This window comes from Coregonus clupeaformis, unplaced genomic scaffold (genome assembly GCF_020615455.1).
Source record: "Coregonus clupeaformis isolate EN_2021a unplaced genomic scaffold, ASM2061545v1 scaf2090, whole genome shotgun sequence".
Classification (NCBI taxonomy): Eukaryota; Metazoa; Chordata; class Actinopteri; order Salmoniformes; family Salmonidae; genus Coregonus; species Coregonus clupeaformis.
In genome coordinates, this window is record NW_025535544.1 from 64,033 (window position 1) to 85,000 (window position 20,968).

The following is a 20,968-nucleotide window of genomic DNA, read 5'->3' on the forward strand; positions in this document are numbered from 1 at the left end:
AAAGTACGCGGCTCTAGTTGCCATGGTAAATCAGTTAATCTGTGATCTGTGGCGGGGTCTATTTGAGTGAGCCGTGAGCGCGCACCTATCCAGGATTGGTTTCACCTGGCTTAATGAATCCGTGTCTGCTCATCCTGGCTTGGTCTTTGTGCAACCAATTAAGCCTGGACGCACATGTTTTGGCTTCATTGAGCTCAGCTGAGTCATTTATCCCGGATGTCTTAATTCTACTTTTGTGCAACAGGCCCCTGGTCTCACTATGTCTCCTTATGTAGTCTCTATGTCGTCTCTATGCCTTCCTATGTCTGTTACTAACACTGGTGTCAGGGCAGGGGAGAACAGCTACAGTCTATTAAAGGGAGTCTTGCATGTTTGTGTGGGACGCTATAAAAAGTGTATACAGGATTAGCATACGGGTATAGCGTATACAACAATAGCAGAATAGATTGTCCACAATGTAGTCACCAATGCTGTATTTATCAACACATAATTGTTGTGATGAAACAAAATAACAAGGAAATGTATTCCAGGGAGGGAGTGGTGTGCTGCGTTGTCCTTCAATAATAAAAACAACTTCATGCGACGTCCGCCCCCAAAAATATGATTGATATTATGTCGCCCTCTTGCGTCTATAAAACGTTACTCCATTCGACTTCGCGCGCCAAATGCGCATGAACCGTACGATTTTGATGTCCGCAAACAGATTCTCGCTAGACCAATAGGAACACAGTTCGCTGCCTAGGAACCGTTCGCTAGACCAAAGGAACACCGTTCGCTGAAAAGGCACCGTTCGCTAGACCAATAGGAACACAGTTCGCTAGACCAATAGGAACTAGACCAAAGGAACGTTGGAAGAACACGTGAGACCAATAGGAACACGTTCGCGACACGGTAGACATAGGAACACAGTTCGCAGAAGGAAGGAAACAGTTGACCAATAGGAACACAGTTCGAGTGCCCTGGAGAAGGATTACCCGGCACACTGTCCGCCGCTCGCTCGTCGAGATCAAAATGTATGAAGTGGATATTTTCCGCGTTTCAAGATAGTACAATAATTTATGTCGACTTGTGCTGTTTTGAAACTTTGTCTTGTGCATTTACTACTATCCGGGTTGTTTCGTTAGCTAGCTAGCTAGCTGGAAAACAGAGTTGCGATCTTCGTGAAAGGCACTTTCTTACCACTTGCTAAAGAAGATGTCTGCGGAAGAGGCGGCAGACAAAACAACCCCGGCCGACGCGAGTGCGGGAGATGCCGGAGAAGCCGGAGACGAGGAAGAAGAGTGGCTCTACGGAGGTAAAGAGGTGTTACAATGAATAAAACATTAGCTAAGTTGTTCGAGTTATAACTAAGGCACATGCAACTAGCTACAATTGCAAAGCGTTAGCACATTTGCTAACTAATTAGCAAAGTAGTTACTGTAGCTAGCTAACGCATAAGCCGTGGTGCTGCGTGTCTTGGCCTAGCTTCATTGTAAACATGTAATCAAGCTAACGTTACAGCATATCCTTCAGGATTGCACTTTGCTCAGTTTGTAGTTAGCCAGCTAGCTACCGTTATGTGGAAAATACAATGGACAGAAGCATTGGATATAACGTTAGCTAGCTAGCTACTGGCAGAATGGTTAGTTTGCATTTATCATCTGAAAGAACAAGCGTGGCTACCTTGTAGCTATGTAAGTTATATAACTAGGTAGATATTGTAATATGTGACTTATTGTTGACCTTTAACCGTTAGTTAATGAATGGTCGTTTCCCTTCTAGATGATGATGAGAAAGCTGAGGAGGAAGAGGCCAAACTAACCGCAGCTGTCAGGTGAGTTTCCACCCGTTTGTGTCTAAACGTGTTACTGAGTTGTCTCCACTTCTCAGTTGTATTGTCTACAGGATGTGTCAGAATGTGTTGATGATATTTCCATCCTCAGTGCTCCAGTCTGGATGTGTTGATGATATTTCCATCCTCAGTGCTCCAGTCTGAATGTGTTGATGATATTTCCATCCTCAGTGCTCCAGTCCTGAAATGTGTTGATGATATTTCCGATCCTCAGTGCTCCAGTCTGAAGTGTGTTGATGATATTTCCATCTTCAGTGCTCCAGTCTGAATGTGTTGATGATATTTCCGTCCTCAGTGCTCCAGTCTGAATGTGTTGATGATATTTCCATCCTCAGTGCTCCAGTCTGAATGTGTTTATGATATTTCCATCCTCAGTGCTCCAGTCTGAATGTGTTGATGATATTTCCATCCTCAGTGCTCCAGTCTGAATGTGTTGATGATATTTCCATCCTCAGTGCTCCAGTCTGAATGTGTTGATGATATTTCCGTCCTCAGTGCTCCAGTCTGAATGTGTTGATGATATTTCCGTCCTCAGTGCTCCAGTCTGAATGTGTTGATGATATTTCCGTCCTCAGTTGTAGTCTGAATGTGGTGATGATATTTCCGTCCCTCAGTGCTCCAGTCTGAATGTGTTGATGATAAGATTTCCGTCCTCAGTGCTCCAGTCTGAATGTGTTGATGATATTTCCGTCCTCAGTGCTCCAGTCTGAATGTGTTGATGATATTTCCGTCTCAGTGTCCAGTGGATCCTCGTGCTCGTCTGAATGTGTTGATGATATTTCCGTCCTCAGTGCTCCAGTCTGAATGTGTTGATGATATTTCCGTCTCTCAGTGCTCCAGTCTGAATTGTTGATGATATTTCGTCCTCAGTGCTCCAGTCTGAATGTGTTGATGATATTTCGTCCTCAGTGCTCCAGTCTGAATGTGTTGATGATATTTCCGTCCTCAGTGCTCCAGTCTGAATGTGTTTATGATATTTCCATCCTCAGTGCTCCAGTCTGAATGTGTTGATGATATTTCCATCCTCAGTGCTCCAGTCTGAATGTGTTGATGATATTTCCGTCCTCAGTGCTCCAGTCTGAATGTGGATGATTTGCCTCCTCAGTCAGTCTGAATGTGTTGATGATATTTCCATCCTCAGTGCTCCAGTCTGAATGTGTTGATGATATTTCCGTCCTCAGTGCTCAGTCTGAATGTGTTGATGATATTTCCGTCCTCAGTGCTCCAGTCTGAATGTGTTGATGATATTTCCGTCCTCAGTGCTCCAGTCTGAATGTGTTGATGATATTTCCGTCCTCAGTGCTCCAGTCTGAATGTGTTGATGATATTTCCGTCTCAGTGCTCCAGTCTGAATGTGTTGATGATATTTCCGTCCTCAGTGCTCCAGTCTGAATGTGTTGATGATATTTCCGTCCTCAGTGCTCCAGTCTGAATGTGTTGATGATATTTCCGTCCTCAGTGCTCAGTCTGAATGTGTTGATGATATTTCCATCCTCAGTGCTCCAGTCTGAATGTGTTGATGATATTTCCATCCTCAGTGCTCCAGTCTGAATGTGTTGATGATATTTCCGTCCTCAGTGCTCCAGTCTGAATGTGTTGATGAAGTATTTCTATCCTCAGTGCTCCAGTCTGAATGTGTTGATGATATTTCCATCCTCAGTGCTCCAGTCTGAATGTGTTGATGATATTTCCATCCTCAGTGCTCCAGTCTGAATGTGTTGATGATATTTCCATCCTCAGTGCTCCAGTCTGAATGTGTTGATGATATTTCCGTCCTCAGTGCTCCAGTCTGAATGTGTTGATGATATTTCCATCCTCAGTGCTCCAGTCTGAATGTGTTGATGATATTTCCATCCTCAGTGCTCCAGTCTGAATGTGTTGATGATATTTCCATCCTCAGTGCTCAGTCTGAATGTGTTGATGATATTTCCATCCTCAGTGCTCCAGTCTGAATGTGTTGATGATATTTCCATCCTCAGTGCTCCAGTCTGAATGTGTTGATGATATTTCCGTCTCAGTGTCCAGTCTGAATGTGTTTGATGATATTTCCATCCTCAGTGCTCCAGTCTGAATGTGTTGATGATATTTCCGTCCTCAGTGCTCCAGTCTGAATGTGTTGATGATATTTCCATCCTCAGTGCTCCAGTCTGAATGTGTTGATGATATTTCCATCCTCAGTGCTCCAGTCTGAATGTGTTGATGATATTTCCGTCTCAGTGCTCCAGTCTGAATGTGTTGATGATATTTCCATCCTCAGTGTCTCCAGTCTGAATGTGTTGATGATATTTCCATCCTCAGTGCTCCAGTCTGAATGTGTTGATGATATTTCCATCCTCAGTGCTCCAGTCTGAATGTGTTGATGATATTTCCATCCTCAGTGCTCCAGTCTGAATGTGTTGATGATATTTCCATCCAGTGCTCCAGTCTGAATGTGTTTATGATATTTCCATCCTCAGTGCTCCAGTCTGAATGTGTTGATGATATTTCCATCCCTCAGTGCTCCAGTCTGAATGTGATGATGATATTTCCATCCCCTCAGTGCTCCAGTCTGAATGTGTTGATGATATTTCCGTCCTCAGTGCTCCAGTCTGAATGTGGTGATGATATTTCCGTCCTCAGTGCTCCAGTCTGAATGTGTTGATGATATTTCAGTGCTCCAGTCTGAATGTGTTGATGATATTTCCGTCCTCAGTGCTCCAGTCTGAATGTGTTGATGATATTTCCGTCCTCAGTGCTCCAGTCTGAATGTGTTGATGATATTTCCGTCCTCAGTGCTCCAGTCTGAATGTGTTGATGATATTTCCGTCCTCAGTGCTCCAGTCTGAATGTGTTGATGATATTTCCGTCTCAGTGCTCCAGTCTGAATGTGTTGATGATATTTCCGTCCTCAGTGCTCCAGTCTGAATGTGTTGATGATATTTCCGTCCTCAGTGCTCCAGTCTGAATGTGTTGATGATATTTCCATCCTCAGTGCCAGTCTGAAGTGTGTTGATGATATTTCCATCCTCAGTGCTCAGTCTGAATGTGTTGATGATATTTTCGTCCTCAGTGCTCCAGTCTGAATGTGTTGATGATATTTCATCCTCAGTGCTCCAGTCTGAATGTGTTGATGATATTTCCATCCTCAGTGCTCCAGTCTGAATGTGTTGATGATATTTCCATCCTCAGTGCTCCAGTCTGAAGTGATGATGATATTTCCATCCTCAGTGCTCCAGTCTGAATGTGTTGATGATATTTCCGTCCTCAGTGCTCCAGTCTGAATTGTGTTGATGATATTTCCATCCTCAGTGCTCCAGTCTGAATGTGTTGATGATATTTCCATCCTCAGTGCTCCAGTCTGAATGTGTTGATGATATTTCCATCCTCACGTGCTCCAGTCTGAATGTGTTGATGATATTTCCATCCTCAGTGCTCCAGTCTGAATGTGTTGATGATATTTCCGTCCTCAGTGCTCCAGTCTGAATGTGTTGATGATATTTCCGTCCTCAGTGCTCCAGTCTGAATGTGTTGATGATATTTCCGTCCTCAGTGCTCCAGTCTGAATGTGTTGATGATATTTCCGTCCTCAGTGCTCCAGTCTGAATGTGTTGATGATATTTCCATCCTCAGTGCTCCAGTCTGAATGTGTTGATGATATTTCCATCCTCAGTGCTCCAGTCTGAATGTGTTGATGATATTTCCGTCCTCAGTGCTCCAGTCTGAATGTGTTGATGATATTTCCATCCTCAGTGCTCCAGTCTGAATGTGTTGATGATATTTCCATCCTCAGTGCTCCAGTCTGAATGTGTTGATGATATTTCCATCCTCAGTGCTCCAGTCTGAATGTGTTGATGATATTTCCATCCTCATGTGCTCCAGTCTGAATGTGTTGATGATATTTCCATCCTCAGTGCTCCAGTCTGAATGTGTTGATGATATTTCCATCCTCAGTGCTCCAGTCTGAATGTGTTGATGATATTTCATCCTCAGTGCTCCAGTCTGAATGTGTGTGTGATGATATTTCCATCCTCAGTGCTCCTGCTCCAGAGTCAGAAGAGGCGGTTACTACGGGCAACGGAGTGGAAGCTCAGGTAAGACCTCTGCTCCAGTCGGTCCCAAAAGGCACCCTATTCCCCTGTAGTGCACTACTTTTGACCAGAGTAGTGCACTACTGTTGACCGGAGTAGTGCACTATAAACGGTATAGGGTGCCATTTGGGACCGATCTGCAGTGTTTCTCCTATCGTTGTATGTGCGAGGCGGGATGACTTGGGCTTTGTGTTTTTAAGTACGGCCTGGAGTTTCTCCTGGTCTGGAAACATGTGTGGAGGAGATGGGTTCTGATGTGGTTTCTGGTCTCTCTGTCTTTTTTTCCCCCATCTCTTTCTGTCTCTTTTTAATTTCTCTCCTATCTGTCTGTTTTGTTTCTCTCTCCTAACCCTTCTCTCCCCCCCCTCTTTTTCCATCTCTCGCTCTTCTCCCCCTCTCTCTCTCAGGAGAAGGAGCCAGGAGATGATGATGACAGTGATAGCGACAGTGACGATGATGACGATGATGTTCGTGTCACCATCGGAGACATCAAGACCGGAGCCCCACAGTACACGTATGTGTCTTTAAAGGGATAGTTCACCCTGCTGTCTTTAAAGGGATATTTCACCCTGCTGTCTTTAAAGGGATCGTTCACCTGTGATGTCTTTAAAGGGATAGTTCACCCGTAATGTCTTTAAAGTGATAGTTCACCCTACTGTCTTTAAAGGGATCGTTCACCTGTGATGTCTTTAAAGGGATAGTTCACCCGTGATGTATTTAAAGGGATAGTTCACCCGTGATGTATTTAAAGGGATAGTTCACCCGTGATGTATTTAAAGGGATAGTTCTCCCATAATGTCTTTAAAGGATAGTTCTCCCATAATGTCATTAAAGGGGTAGTTCTCCCATAATGTCTTTAAAGGGATAGTTCTCCCATAATGTCTTTAAAGGGATCGTTCACCCGTGATGTCTTTAAAGGGATAGTTCACCCATAATGTCTTTAAAGGGATAGTTCACCTGTGATGTCTTTAAAGGGATAGTTCTCCCATAATGTCTTTAAAGGATAGTTCTCCCATAATGTCTTTAAAGGGATATTTCACCCTACTGTCTTTAAAGGGATCGTTCACCCGTGATGTCTTTAAAGGGATAGTTCACCCATAATGTCTTTAAAGGGATAGTTCACCTGTGATGTATTTAAAGGGATAGTTCACCCGTGATGTCTTTAAAGGGATAGTTCACCCGTGATGTCTTTAAAGGGATAGTTCACCCTGCTGTCTTTAAAGGGATATTTCACCCTGCTGTCTTTAAAGGGATCGTTCACCCTGCTGTCTTTAAAGGGATCGTTCACCCTGCTGTCTTTAAAGGGATATTTCACCCTACTGTCTTTAAAGGGATCGTTCACCTGTGATGTCTTTAAAGGGATAGTTCACCCGTAATGTCTTTAAAGGGATATTTCACCCTACTGTCTTTAAAGGGATCGTTCACCTGTGATGTCTTTAAAGGGATAGTTCACCCGTAATGTCTTTAAAGGGATAGTTCACCCGTAATGTCTTTAAAGGGATAGTTCACCTGTGATGTATTTAAAGGGATAGTTCACCCGTGATGTATTTAAATGGATAGTTCACCCGTGATGTATTTAAAGGGATAGTTCACCTGATGTATTTAAAGGGGATAGTTCACCCGTGATGTCTTTAAAGGGATAGTTCACCCATAATGTCTTTAAAGGGATAGTTCTCCCATAATGTCTTTAAAGGGATATTTCACCCTACTGTCTTTAAAGGGATCGTTCACCCGTGATGTCTTTAAAGGGATAGTTCACCCATAATGTCTTTAAAGGGATAGTTCACCCGTGATGTATTTAAAGGGATAGTTCACCCGTGATGTCTTTAAAGGGATAGTTCACCCGTGATGTCTTTAAAGGGATAGTTCACCCTGCTGTCTTTAAAGGGATATTTCACCCTGCTGTCTTTAAAGGGATATTTCACCCTGCTGTCTTTAAAGGGATATTTCACCCTACTGTCTTTAAAGGGATCGTTCACCTGTGATGTCTTTAAAGGGATAGTTCACCCGTAATGTCTTTAAAGGGATAGTTCACCCGTAATGTCTTTAAAGGGATAGTTCACCCGTGATGAATTTAAAGGGATAGTTCACCCGTGATGTATTTAAAGGGATAGTTCACCCGTGATGTATTTAAAGGGATAGTTCACCCGTGATGTCTTTAAAGGGATAGTTCTCCCATAATGTCTTTAAAGGATAGTTCTCCCATAATGTCTTTAAAGGGGTAGTTCTCCCATAATGTCTTTAAAGGGATAGTTCTCCACATAATGTCTTTAAAGGGATCGTTTCACCCGTGATGTCTTTAAAGGGATAGTTCACCCGTAATGTCTTTAAAGGGATAGTTCACCTGTGATGTCTTTAAAGGGATAGTTCTCCCATAATGTCTTTAAAGGATAGTTCTCCCATAATGTCTTTAAAGGGGTAGTTCTCCCATAATGTCTTTAAAGGGATAGTTCTCCCATAATGTCTTTAAAGGGATCGTTCACCCGTGATGTCTTTAAAGGGATAGTTCACCCGTAATGTCTTTAAAGGGATAGTTCACCTGTGATGTCTTTAAAGGGATAGTTCTCCCATAATGTCTTTAAAGGATAGTTCTCCCATAATGTCTTTAAAGGGGTAGTTCTCCCATAATGTCTTTAAAGGGATATTTCACCCTACTGTCTTTAAAGGGATCGTTCACCCGTGATGTCTTTAAAGGGATAGTTCACCCATAATGTCTTTAAAGGGATAGTTCACCCGTGATGTCTTTAAAGGGATAGTTCACCCGTGATGTCTTTAAAGGGATAGTTCACCCGTGATGTCTTTAAAGGGATAGTTCACCCGTAATGTCTTTAAAGGGATAGTTCACCCGTGATGTCTTTAAAGGGATAGTTCACCCGTGATGTCTTTAAAGGGATAGTTCACCCGTGATGTCTTTAAAGGGATAGTTCACCCGTGATGTCTTTAAAGGGATAGTTCTCCCGTAATGTATTTAAAGGGATAGTTCACCCGTGATGTCTTTAAAGGGATAGTTCACCCGTGATGTCTTTAAAGGGATAGTTCACCCGTGATGTCTTTAAAGGGATAGTTCACCCGTAATGTCTTTAAAGGGATAGTTCACCTGTGATGTCTTTAAAGGAATAGTTCACCCGTGATGTCTTTAAAGGGATCGTTCACCCGTGATGTCTTTAAAGGATAGTTCTCCCATAATGTCTTTAAAGGGGTAGTTCTCCCCTAATGTCTTTAAAGGGATATTTCACCCTACTGTCTTTAAAGGGATCGTTCACCCGTGATGTCTTTAAAGGGATAGTTCACCCATAATGTCTTTAAAGGGATAGTTCACCTGTGATGTATTTAAAGGGATAGTTCACCCGTGATGTCTTTAAAGGGATAGTTCACCCGTGATGTCTTTAAAGGGATAGTTCACCCGTGATGTCTTTAAAGGGATAGTTCACCCGTAATGTCTTTAAAGGGATAGTTCACCCGTAATGTCTAAGCCGATCTGACCTTATTATTCCCAGATAAGGGGTCTCAAGTACAACTGAGGAGCCTGAATTCATCTATTGTATTTGACAGCCTTTGACGCTGTAGCACTGTATTGTTGATGTTGTTGTTGACATGTTTGGTTTTGTTGTTGTAGAACGTATGGAGTGGCTCCTGTTAACCTGAACATAAAGACAGCAGGAGCCAGACCCTACGGAACAGGTACTGTGGTATTCCCGTCCACCACCTGTCCTATGCACTTGACTTTACATAGGCCCCTACATGGAGTGGAAAATGTATCGTACAGGCTAATATATGTGTCCATTCTACCACTATGTAATGATGTGTCCCACCGCCATGTCCAGGCCAGTACTGGGAATCCATTCCCACCACCATGTATTGATATGTGTCCATTCCCACCACCATGTATTGATATGTGTCCATTCCCACCACCATGTATTGATATGTGTCCATTCCCACCACCATGTATTGATATGTGTCCATTCCCACCACCATGTATTGATATGTGTCCATTCCCACCACCATGTATTGATATGTTTGTCTTATCCAGAGTGACTTACAGGAGCAATTAGGGTTAAGTGCCTTGCTCAAGGGCACATCGACAGATTTTTCACGTAGTCGGCTCGGGGATTAGAACCAGCGACCTTTCGGTTACTGGCACAGCGCTCTTAACCACTAAGCTACCTGCTGCCACATGTGTCCATTCCACCATGTCTTGATGTGTCCATTCCACCATGTCTTGATGTGTCCATTCCACCATGTCTTGATGTGTCCATTCCACCATGTCTTGATGTGTCCATTCCACCATGTCTTGATGTGTCCATTCCACCATGTCTTGATGTGTCCATTCCACCATGTCTTGATGTGTCCATTCCACCACCATGTATTGGGGCAGTTAAGTGGAATTAGACGGTGTAAATGTAGTTGATGCTATTTTTATTGATTTGCTAAATGTCTCAGTATATTTTAATACCGATATATATTATAAATGTTTCTTTCTAGTAGGGAACAAGTTGAAGGGTGTGGATCTGGAGGCCCCAGGCAACATCAATGGAGTCCCAGTACTGGAGGTGGACATGGAGTCATTCGAGGAGAAACCCTGGAGGAAACCAGGTACGTGTTACTGTGTGGGGTACCTTTCTGATTGGTCCAGGTTTTAGACTGAGAGTCTTGGTAGGAGTTTGTGTTCTTCTGACTTTTGTAAAATGAAACCGATCGTGTGTGTGTGTGTGTGTGTCTGTGTGTGTGTCTGTGTGTGTGTAGGTGCGGACCTGTCCGACTACTTTAACTACGGGTTCAACGAGGACACGTGGAAGGCCTACTGTGACAAACAGAAGAGGCTGAGGATGGGCCTGGAGGTCGTCAACATCTCCTCCACCACCAGCAAAATCACTGTAAGATACAACATCTCCTCCACTACCAGCTAAATCACTGTAAGACACAACATCTCCTCCACTACCAGCTAAATCACTGTAAGACACAACATCTCCTCCACTACCAGCTAAATCACTGTAAGACACAACATCTCCTCCACTACCAGCTAAATCACTGTAAGACACAACATCTCCTCCACTACCAGATAAATCACTGTAAGACACAACATCTCCTCCACTACCAGCTAAATCACTGTAAGACACAACATCTCCTCCACTACCAGCTAAATCACTGTAAGACACAACATCTCCTCCACTACCAGCTAAATCACTGCAAGACACAACATCTCCTCCACTACCAGATAAATCACTGTAAGACACTACAATATTTTTTGGCCCCAAAATTGTACCCCAAGAAAAAAAACTGATGAGCATGATTTGTAATGTTTCTCAAAACAAATGTATTACTAGTAAGAAGTAATGTGGTATATTGCTTAATTTTATATAATATTTTGTGACCTGAGTCTTTTAACCAAAAATGTCACAGATGAGACAAACCTTTTCAGCTTCCCCTTTAAGGGTGGAATGTTACCGTGGTAACAGCTTGAGTCATGTTTGTGCCTGTGAGATTGAGAGTACGACCAGCGGCCATGTCCTCTTCTCTATCCCTAACAGTTGAAACTCAAACATTGAAAAAAAAAAAAACTAGCTTGTGAACGAAACAATGTAAATATACTGAACAAAAATATAAACGCAACAATTTCAAAGATTTTACTGAATTACAGTTCATATGAGGAAATCAGTCAATGGAATTAAAATCATTAGGCCCTAATCTATGGATTTCACATAACTGGGAATACAGATATGGAGCTGATGGTCACAGATACCTTAAAAAAAGAGTTGATCAGGCAGTTGTCCCACTCCTCATCAATGGCTGTGCGAAGTTGGCGTGAACTGGAACATGCTGTCATACATGTCGATCCAGAGCATCCCAAACATGCTCAATGGAGGGCATGTCTGGTGAGTATGCAGGCCATGGAAGAACTGGGCCGTTTTTAGCTTCCAGGAATTGTGTACAGATCCTTGCGACATGGGGTTGTGCATTATCATGCTGACTAGATGCTGACTAGACTCCCGAGTGGCGCTGCATCGCAGTGCTAGCTGTGCCACTAGAGATCCTGGTTCGAGTCCAGGCTCTGTCGCAGCCGGCCGCGACCGGGAGAACCATGGGGCGGCGCGCAATTGGTCCAGCGTCGTCCAAGGTAGGGGAGGGTTTGGCCGGCAGGGATGTGGGTTCGTTTCACGGGGGGCCAGTATGAAAAAAAACAACAACAAAAAACATGTATGTATTCACTAACTGTAAGTCGCTCTGGATAAGAGCGTCTGCTAAATGACTAAAATGTAAATGCTGAAACATGAGGTGATAACGGCAGATAAATGGCACGTCAATGGGCCTCGGGACCTCGTCACGGTATCTCTGTGCATTCAAATTGCCATTGATAAAATGCAATTGTGTTCGTTGTCCGTAGCTTATGCCTGCCTGCCTGCCTGCCCATACCATAACCCCACCTCCACCATGGGGCACTCTGTTCACAATGTTTACATCATGAAACCGCTCGCCCACACGACGCCATACACATGGTCTGCAGTTGTGAGCTCGGTTGGACGTACTGCCAAATTCTCTAAAACAACGTTGGAGGCGGCTTATGGTAGAGAAATGAACATTCAATTCTCTGGCAACAGCTCTGGTGGACATTGCTGCGGTCAGCATGCCAATTGCATGCTCCCTCAAAACTTAAGACATCTGTGGCATTGTGTTGTGTGACAAAACTGCACATTTTAGAGTGGCCTTTTATTGTCCCCAGCACAAGGTGCACCTGTGTAATGATCATGCTGTTTAATCAGCTTCTTGATATGCCACACATGTCAGGTGGATGGATTATCTTAGCAAATGAGAAATGCTCACTAACAGGGATGTAAACAAATTTGTGCACAATATTTGAGAGAAATAAGCTTTTTGTGCACACGGAAAATGTATAGGATCTTTTATTTCAGCTCATGAAACATAGGACCAACACTTTACATGTTGCGTTTATATTTTTGTTCTGTGTATTAGGGCTGGGAATTGCCAGGGACCTCACGATACGTTATTGTCACGATACTTGGGTGCCGATTGCGAGTCTCAGGATTATGTATTGCGATTCGATGTTCCAAACATATTGCTTACTTTATGTTTGCTGCAGAGAGACGAGAGAGGCGTTAGAGAGTTTTGATCAGTCATGGAAATAAAAGGCCTGAAAACAAATTGGCTCCCTATTTAATAAGGAGATGGAGAACAAGCTATGAAAGAAAAATACTGGAGATTTGGTGCACGTACAGTGAGGGAAAAAAGTATTTGATCCCCTGCTGATTTTGTACGTTTGCCCACTGACAAAGAAATGATCAGTCTAATTGTAATGGTAGGTTTATTTGAACAGTGAGAGACAGAATAACAACAAAAAATCCAGAAAACACATGTCAAAAAATGTTATAAATTGATTTGCATTTAATGAGGGAAATAAGTATTTGACCCCCTCTCAATCAGAAAGATTTCTGGCTCCCAGGTGTCTTTTATACAGGTAACGAGCTGAGATTAGGAGCACACTCTAAAAAGGAGTGCTCCTAATCTCAGCTTGTTACCGTATAAAAGACACCTGTCCACAGAAGCAATCAATCAATCAGATTCCAAACTCTCCACCATGGCCAAGACCAAAGAGCTCTCCAAGGATGTCAGGGACAAGATTGTAGACCTACACAAGGCTGGAATGGGCTACAAGACCAAGTTTGCGCAATGAACATCTGAATGATTCAGAGGAGAACTGGGTGAAAGTGTTGTGGTCAGATGAGACCAAAATCGAGCTCTTTGGCATCAACTCAACTCGCCGTGTTTGGAGGAGGAGGAATGCTGCCTATGACCCCCAAGAACACCATCCCCACCGTCAAACATGGAGGTGGAAACATTATGCTTTAGGGGTGTTTTTCTGCTACGGGGACAGGACAACTTCACCGCATCAAAGGGACGATGGACAGGGCCATGTACCGTCAAATCTTGGGTGAGAACCTCCTTCCCTCAGCCAGGGCATTAAAATGGGTCGTGGATGGGTATTCCAGCATGAAAATGACCCAAAACACACGGCCAAGGGCAACAAAGGAGTGGCTCAAGAATAAGCCACATTAAGGTCCTGGAATGGCCTAGCCAGTCTCCAGAACCTCAATCCCATAGAAAATCTGTGGAGGGGAGCTGAAGGTTCGAGTTGCCCAAACGTCAGCCTCGAAACCTTAATGACTGGAGAAGATCTGCAAAGAGGAGTGGGACAAAATCCCTCCTGAGATGTGTGTGCAAACCTGGTGGCCAACTACAAGAAACGTCTGACCTCTGTGATTGACAACAAGGGTTTTGCCACCAAGTACTAAGTCATGTTTTGCAGAGGGTCAAATACTTATTTCCCTCATTAAAATGCAAATCAATTTATAAAATTTTTGACATGCGTTTTTCTGTTATTTTTTGTTGTTATTCTGTCTCTCACTGTTCAAATAAACCTACCATTAAAATTATAGACTGATCATGTCTTTGTCAGTGGGCAAACGTACAAAATCAGCAGGGGATCAAATACTTTTTTCCTTCACTGTACAACCAACTAGAGCAAAAATAATATTGCGATATTGTGAAAATTATACGATAATCATTAAAAATAATATTCCGATATGTAACTATCTTTATATTTTTTCTCCTTCATCACTAGTAAATAGCCAAGAAACACGAGGACAAAGTCTCACTTTAGTAGACTTTAGTTTTAAGTAAATGTAACATACTTTTATGCTCTGTGCTTCTAAGAAATAATATTTCACTTAGCACTTCACTCTGTACGCACAGCCTCCCAGCCAGGCAGCCTCCCAGCCAGGCAGCCCCCCAGCCAGGCAGCCTCCCAGCCAGGCAGCCTCACAGCCAGGCAGCCCCCCAGCCAGGCAGCCTCCCAGCCAGGCAGCCCCCCAGCCAGGCAGCCCCCCAGCCAGGCAGCCCCCAGCCAGGCAGCAGCCAGGCAGCCTCCCAGCCAGGCAGCCTCCCAGCCAGGCAGCCCCCAGCCAGGCAGCCCCCAGCCAGGCAGCCCCCAGCCAGGCAGCCCCCAGCCAGGCAGCCTCCCAGCCAGGCAGCCCCCAGCCAGGCAGCCTCCCAGCCAGGCGGCCCCCAGCCAGGCAGCCCCCCAGCCAGGCAGCCCCCAGCCAGGCAGCCCCCCAGCCAGGCAGCCCCCAGCCAGGCAGCCTCCCAGCCAGGCAGTGTTGCTGCGCGTGTTGGGAAATGGGATTCGTAGTCCTATGGAACAAAACGGCAGAATTACTTAAACAGCTACTGCAGCATTTATTTTGTTATAAATGTGATCGTACTTGACTTTTTATTCACAATGTAAGTGAAATGCTCACACTGGAGCCCTGGCCATCCGCCAACGTGGCTGGTGGAATAGACATCTTACCCACAATGCCTCTCTCTCTCTCTCTCTCTCTCTCTCTCTCTCTCTCTCTCTCTCTCTCTCTCTCTCTCTCTCTCTCTCTCTCTCTCTCTCTCTCTCTCTCTCTCTCTCTCTCTCTCTCTCTCTCTCTCTCTCTCTCTCTCTCTCTCTCTGATCTCCCTTTCTCTCAATTGCCTTCTTTCTCTCTCCCTCATTGAATTGCCATATGATAATCAGTGTAAAACAGATCAAACCAGAGCTGTTTTAAAACCAAGATATCCATTTAAAGATGGCCTACTACTGTCAAATGGTCAAACCCAAGATGTTGTAAACCTAAATATGTCCTATTCTATTCCCCCTCAGGTTCAGCAGGGCAGGACAGGGAATGAGAAGGAAGTGAGTTTACCCATCCACACGTCCAAACCTGACTTCCCCTCTCCAGCCAGCCTCTACAAGTCATCCATGAACATGAACACTAACAGGTAAGAGCTGTATACAGGCCATCAGATGAAGAACAGTAAGGTTATCCTAGGACCGGTACAGACAGACGGTAAGGTTATCCTAGGACCGGTACAGACAGACGGTAAGGTTATCCTAGGACCCGGTACAGACAGACGGTAAGGTTATCCTAGGGCCGAGTATAGACAGACGGTGGGTTATCCTAGGACCGGTGAGGACAGACGGTAAGGTTATCCTAGGACCGGTACAGACAGACGGTAGGTTATCCTAGGACCGGTACAGACAGACGGTAGGTTATCCTAGGACCGGTACAGACAGACGGGTAAGGTTATCCTAGGACCGGTATAGACAGACGGTAAGGTTATCCTAGGACCGGTACAGACAGACGGTAAGGTTATCCTAGGACCGGGTATAGACGGTAAGGTTATCCTAGGACCGGTACAGACAGACGGTAAGGTTATCCTAGGACCGGGTACAGACAGACGGTAAGGTTATCCTAGGACCGGTACAGACGGTAAGGTTATCCTAGGACCGGTACAGACAGACGGTAAGGTTATCCTAGGACCGGTATAGACAGACAGGCGTAAGGTTATCCTAGGACCGGTATAGACAGACGGTAAGGTTATCCTAGGACCGTACAGACAGACGGTAAGGTTATCCTAGGACCGGTACAGACGGTAAGGTTATCCTAGGACCGGTACAGACAGACGGGTAAGGTTATCCTAGGACCGGTAAAGACAGACGGTAAGGTTATCCTAGGACCGGTACAGACAGACGGTAAGGTTATCCTAGGACCCGTACAGACAGACGGTGGTTATCCTAGGACCGGTACAGACAGGCGGTAAGGTTATCCTAGGACCGGTACAGACGGTAAGGTTATCCCTAGGACTGTACAGGCGGTAAGGTTATCCTAGAGACCGGTATAGACAGACGGTAAGGTTATCCCTAGACCGGTATAGACAGACAGGCGGTAAGGTTATCCTAGGACCGGTACAGACAGACGGTGAGGTTATCCTAGGGCGGTACAGACAGACGGTAAGGTTATCCTAGGACCAGTATAGACAGACAGACGGTAAGGTTATCCTAGGACCGGTACAGACAGACGGTAAGGTTATCCTAGGGCCGGTACAGACGGTAAGGTTATCCTAGGACCGGTAAAGACAGACGGTAAGGTTATCCTAGGACCGGTATAGACAGACGGTAAGGTTATCCTAGGACCGGTACAGACAGACGGTAAGGTTATCCTAGGACCAGTATAGACAGACAGACGGTAAGGTTATCCTAGGACCGGTACAGACAGACGGTAAGGTTATCCTAGGGCCGGTACAGACGGTAAGGTTATCCTGGACCGGTAAAGACAGGCCGGTAAGGTTATCCTAGGACCGGTACAGACAGACGGTAAGGTTATCCTAGGACCGGTACAGACAGACGGTAAGGTTATCCTAGGACCGGTACAGACAGACGGTAAGGTTATCCTAGGGCCGGTACAGACAGACGGTAAGGTTATCCTAGGACCAGTATAGACAGACAGACGGTAAGGTTATCCTAGGACCGGTACAGACAGACGGAAAAGGTTATCCTAGGGGCCGGTACAGGCGGTAAGGTTATCCTAGGACCGGTAAAGACAGACGGTAGGTTATCCTAGGGACCGGTATAGACAGACGGTAAGGTTATCCTAGGACCAGTATAGACAGACAGCGGTAAGGTTATCCCTAGGACCGGTACAGACAGGCGGTAAGGTTATCCTAGGGCCGGTACAGACGGTAAGTTATCCTAGGACCGGTAAAGACAGACGGTGAGTTATCCTAGGACCGTATAGACAGACGGTAAGGTTATCCTAGGACCGGTACAGACAGACGGTAAGGTTATCCCAGGACCGGTACAGACAGACGGTAAGGTTATCCTAGGACCGGGACAGACAGACGGTAAGGTTATCCTAGGACCGGTACAGACAGACGGAAAGGTTATCCTAGGACCGGGACAGACAGACGGTAAGGTTATCCTAGGGACGTAGCAGACAGACGGTAGGTTATCCTAGGACCGGGACAGACAGACGGTGAAAGGTTATCCTAGGACCGGTAAAGACGGGCGGTAAGGTTATCCTAGGACCGGTACAGACAGACGGTAAGGTTATCCTAGGACCGGTACAGACAGACGTAAGGTTATCCTGGGACCGGGTACAGACAGACGGTAAGGTTATCCTAGGACCGTACAGACAGACGGTGTTATCCTAGGACCGGTACAGACAGACGGTAAGGTTATCCTAGGACCCGGTACAGACAGACGGTAAGGTTATCCTAGGACCGTATAGACAGACGGTAGGTTATCCTAGGACCGGTACAGACAGACGGTAAGGTTATCCTAGGACCGGTAAAGACAGACGGTAAGGTTATCCTAGGACCGTAAACAGACGGTAAGGTTATCCTAGGACCGGTACAGACAGACGGTAAGGTTATCCTAGACCGGTATAGACAGACGGTAAGGTTATCCTAGGACCGGATACAGACAGACGGTAAGGTTATCCTAGGACCGTACAGACAGACAGTAAGGTTATCCTAGGACCGGTATAGACAGACGGTAAGGTTATCCTAGGACCGGTACAGACGGTAAGACATCCTAGGACCGTACAGACAGACGGTAAGGTTATCCTAGGGCCGGTACAGACAGGCGGTAAGGTTATCCTAGGACCGGTACAGACGGTAAGGTTATCCTAGGACGGTACAGACAGACGGTAAGGTTATCCTAGGGCCGGTACAGACGGTGAGGTTATCCTAGGACCGGTACAGACGGGTAGGTATCCTAGGACCGGTACAGACAGACGGTAGGTTATCCTAGGACCGTACAGACGGTAAGGTTATCCTAGGGCCGGTACAGACGGTAAGGTTATCCTGAGGACCGGTATAGACAGACGGTAAGGTTATCCCTAGGGCCGGTACAGACAGACGGTAAGGTTATCCCTGGGACGGTACAGACAGACGGTAAGGTTATCCTAGGACCGTACAGACAGACGGTAAGGTTATCCTAGGACCGGTATAGACAGGCGGTAAGGTTATCCTAGGACCGGTAAGGACAGACGGTAAGGTTATCCTCAGGACCGGGTACAGACAGACGGGTAAGGTTATCCTAGGACCGGTACAGACGGTAAGGTTATCCTAGGACCGGATAGACAGTGCGGTAAGGTTATCCTAGGACCGGTACAGACAGACGGTAAGGTTATCCTAGGACCGGTACAGACAGGCGGTAAGGTTATCCTAGGACCGGTAAAGAGACAGTAACACATGAGAGAGAGAGAGAGTCGTGTATTATCTCTGGTAGAGGATTTGGCAAAACACAGTCTGGCAGTGGACACACATGGACAGAAACAGGCTTCCTTAATGTCTTCTCACTGTATACATGAATGCCTTCCATTGAGTGTGTGTGAGGGGATAGTGTAACTGTTTCCTTTACCCTTCCTCCTCTCCTTCCTCCTCCTCCCCTCCGATGGTGGATCTCCCCCTCAGTGGACCGCTCCCCCGTTCAGGACTATGTCCTACTATACGTAAGTGGGATGTGGCTTTGTTCACATAAGACAAATGATACATCCATGTACAGTATTCTTCAGATGTATTCATTTTTCCGAGTTCCCCGTTCAGTCAGTAAAACTAGTAACAAACGTCATAGTCGCATCACGTCGTTAGGGGCACAAAAACGTTGTAGCCTACGATTGTCACCACTGCAACGCGTTAAGTTTAACGGGCTTCATCACCATGGCAACATACACTTTGCCGTATTAGTTTCAATGAACACATTTCAATGCAACAGATGTATGCACATTGACTCACCTGGTGTGTACTAGTGTGTGTGTGTGTGTGTGTGTGGGAACTGTGATATAACCATTTTATAGACCTGTAATAACAGATTCTACATCATGTGTACTAGTAATGCTGTGTGTTGTCCTTTCTGACATGAGTGTCCTGTGACTGATCTGTGTGTGGTGTGGTGGTTAGGTACTGATCTGTGTGTGGTGTGGTGGTTAGGTACTGATCTGGGTGTGGTGGTTAGGTACTGATCTGTGTGTGGTGTGGTGGTTAGGTACTGATCTGTGTGTGGTGTGCTGGTTAGGTACTGATCTGTGTGTGGTGGTTAGGTACTGATCTGGTTGTGGTGGTTAGGTACTGATCTGTGTGTGGTGGTTAGGTACTGATCTGTGTGTGGTGTGGTGGTTAGGTACTGATCTGTGTGTGGTGGTTAGGTACTGATCTGGGTGTGGTGGTTAGGTACTGATCTGGGTGTGGTGGTTAGGTACTGATCTGTGTGTTGTGTGGTGGTTAGGTACTGATCTGGGTGTGGTGGTTAGGTACTGATCTGTGTGGTGTGCTGGTTAGGTACTGATCTGTGTGGTGTGGTGGTTAGGTACTGATCTGGGTGTGGTGGTTAGGTACTGATCTGTGTGTGGTGTGCTGGTTAGGTACTGATCTGTGTGTGGTGTGGTGGTTAGGTACTGATCTGTGGTGTGGTGGTTAGGTACTGATCTGGGTGTGGTGTGGTGGTTAGGTAGTGATCTGTGGTGTGGTGGTTAGGTACTGATCTGGTCATGTGGCTGTGTATTGTATTGTAATTGGTAGCGGGTATAGACTGTAGACTGAGCTTTAATGACTGTGAGTAGGTGGCAGGTAGCCTAGCGGTTAAGAGCCGTTGGGCCAGTAACCGAAAGGTCGCTGGTTCAAATCCCAGAGCCGACAAGGTGAAACATCTGATGTAACCGCTCCTGTCTGGATAAGAGTGTCCTGCTCAATGACTAACATGGGAAGTGTGGGTGTGTTCAGGAAGCCCAGTGGGACCATAGACGTGATCGGAGGAGGGACTGCTACCATCAGCAGAGTGGAGGGAGACAGAAGACACAACCTGGAGGGGAACAACATCCAGGTAACACACACACACAACCTGGAGGGGGAACAACATCCAGGTACACACACACACAACCTGGAGGGGAACAACATCCAGGTACACACACACAACCTGGAGGGGGAACAACATCCAGGATACACACAACCTGGAGGGGAACAACATCCAGGTACACACACATACACAACCTGGAGGGGAACAACATCCAGGTACACACACACACACACACAACCTGGAGGGGAACAACATCCAGGTACACATACACACAACCTGGAGGGGAACAACATCCAGGTACACACACAACTCAGTATTAGGAAGGTGTTTTTATGTGAGCTAAACATACAAATTAAAACATGTATAAAACTATTTTTTAATGAGCCATACATCGAG

General features: G+C 45.5%; 1 protein-coding gene across 1 annotated transcript in view; it reads left to right on the forward strand.

Moving 5' to 3' along the window:
- The first annotated feature begins 982 nt into the window (after positions 1-982).
- Positions 983-20,968, forward strand: part of LOC121565637 (pre-mRNA 3'-end-processing factor FIP1-like) — a 20,419-nt gene continuing 433 nt past the window's right edge. Inside the window, exons 1-9 of the mRNA XM_045219143.1 lie at positions 983-1,294; positions 1,762-1,813; positions 5,844-5,901; positions 6,306-6,412; positions 9,515-9,579; positions 10,384-10,491; positions 10,642-10,772; positions 15,599-15,717; positions 20,500-20,639. Of these exons, the coding sequence (XP_045075078.1) occupies positions 1,195-1,294; positions 1,762-1,813; positions 5,844-5,901; positions 6,306-6,412; positions 9,515-9,579; positions 10,384-10,491; positions 10,642-10,772; positions 15,599-15,717; positions 20,500-20,639 (880 nt within the window). The 5' untranslated portion in view covers positions 983-1,194. The remainder of the gene's footprint in view (positions 1,295-1,761; positions 1,814-5,843; positions 5,902-6,305; positions 6,413-9,514; positions 9,580-10,383; positions 10,492-10,641; positions 10,773-15,598; positions 15,718-20,499; positions 20,640-20,968) is intronic.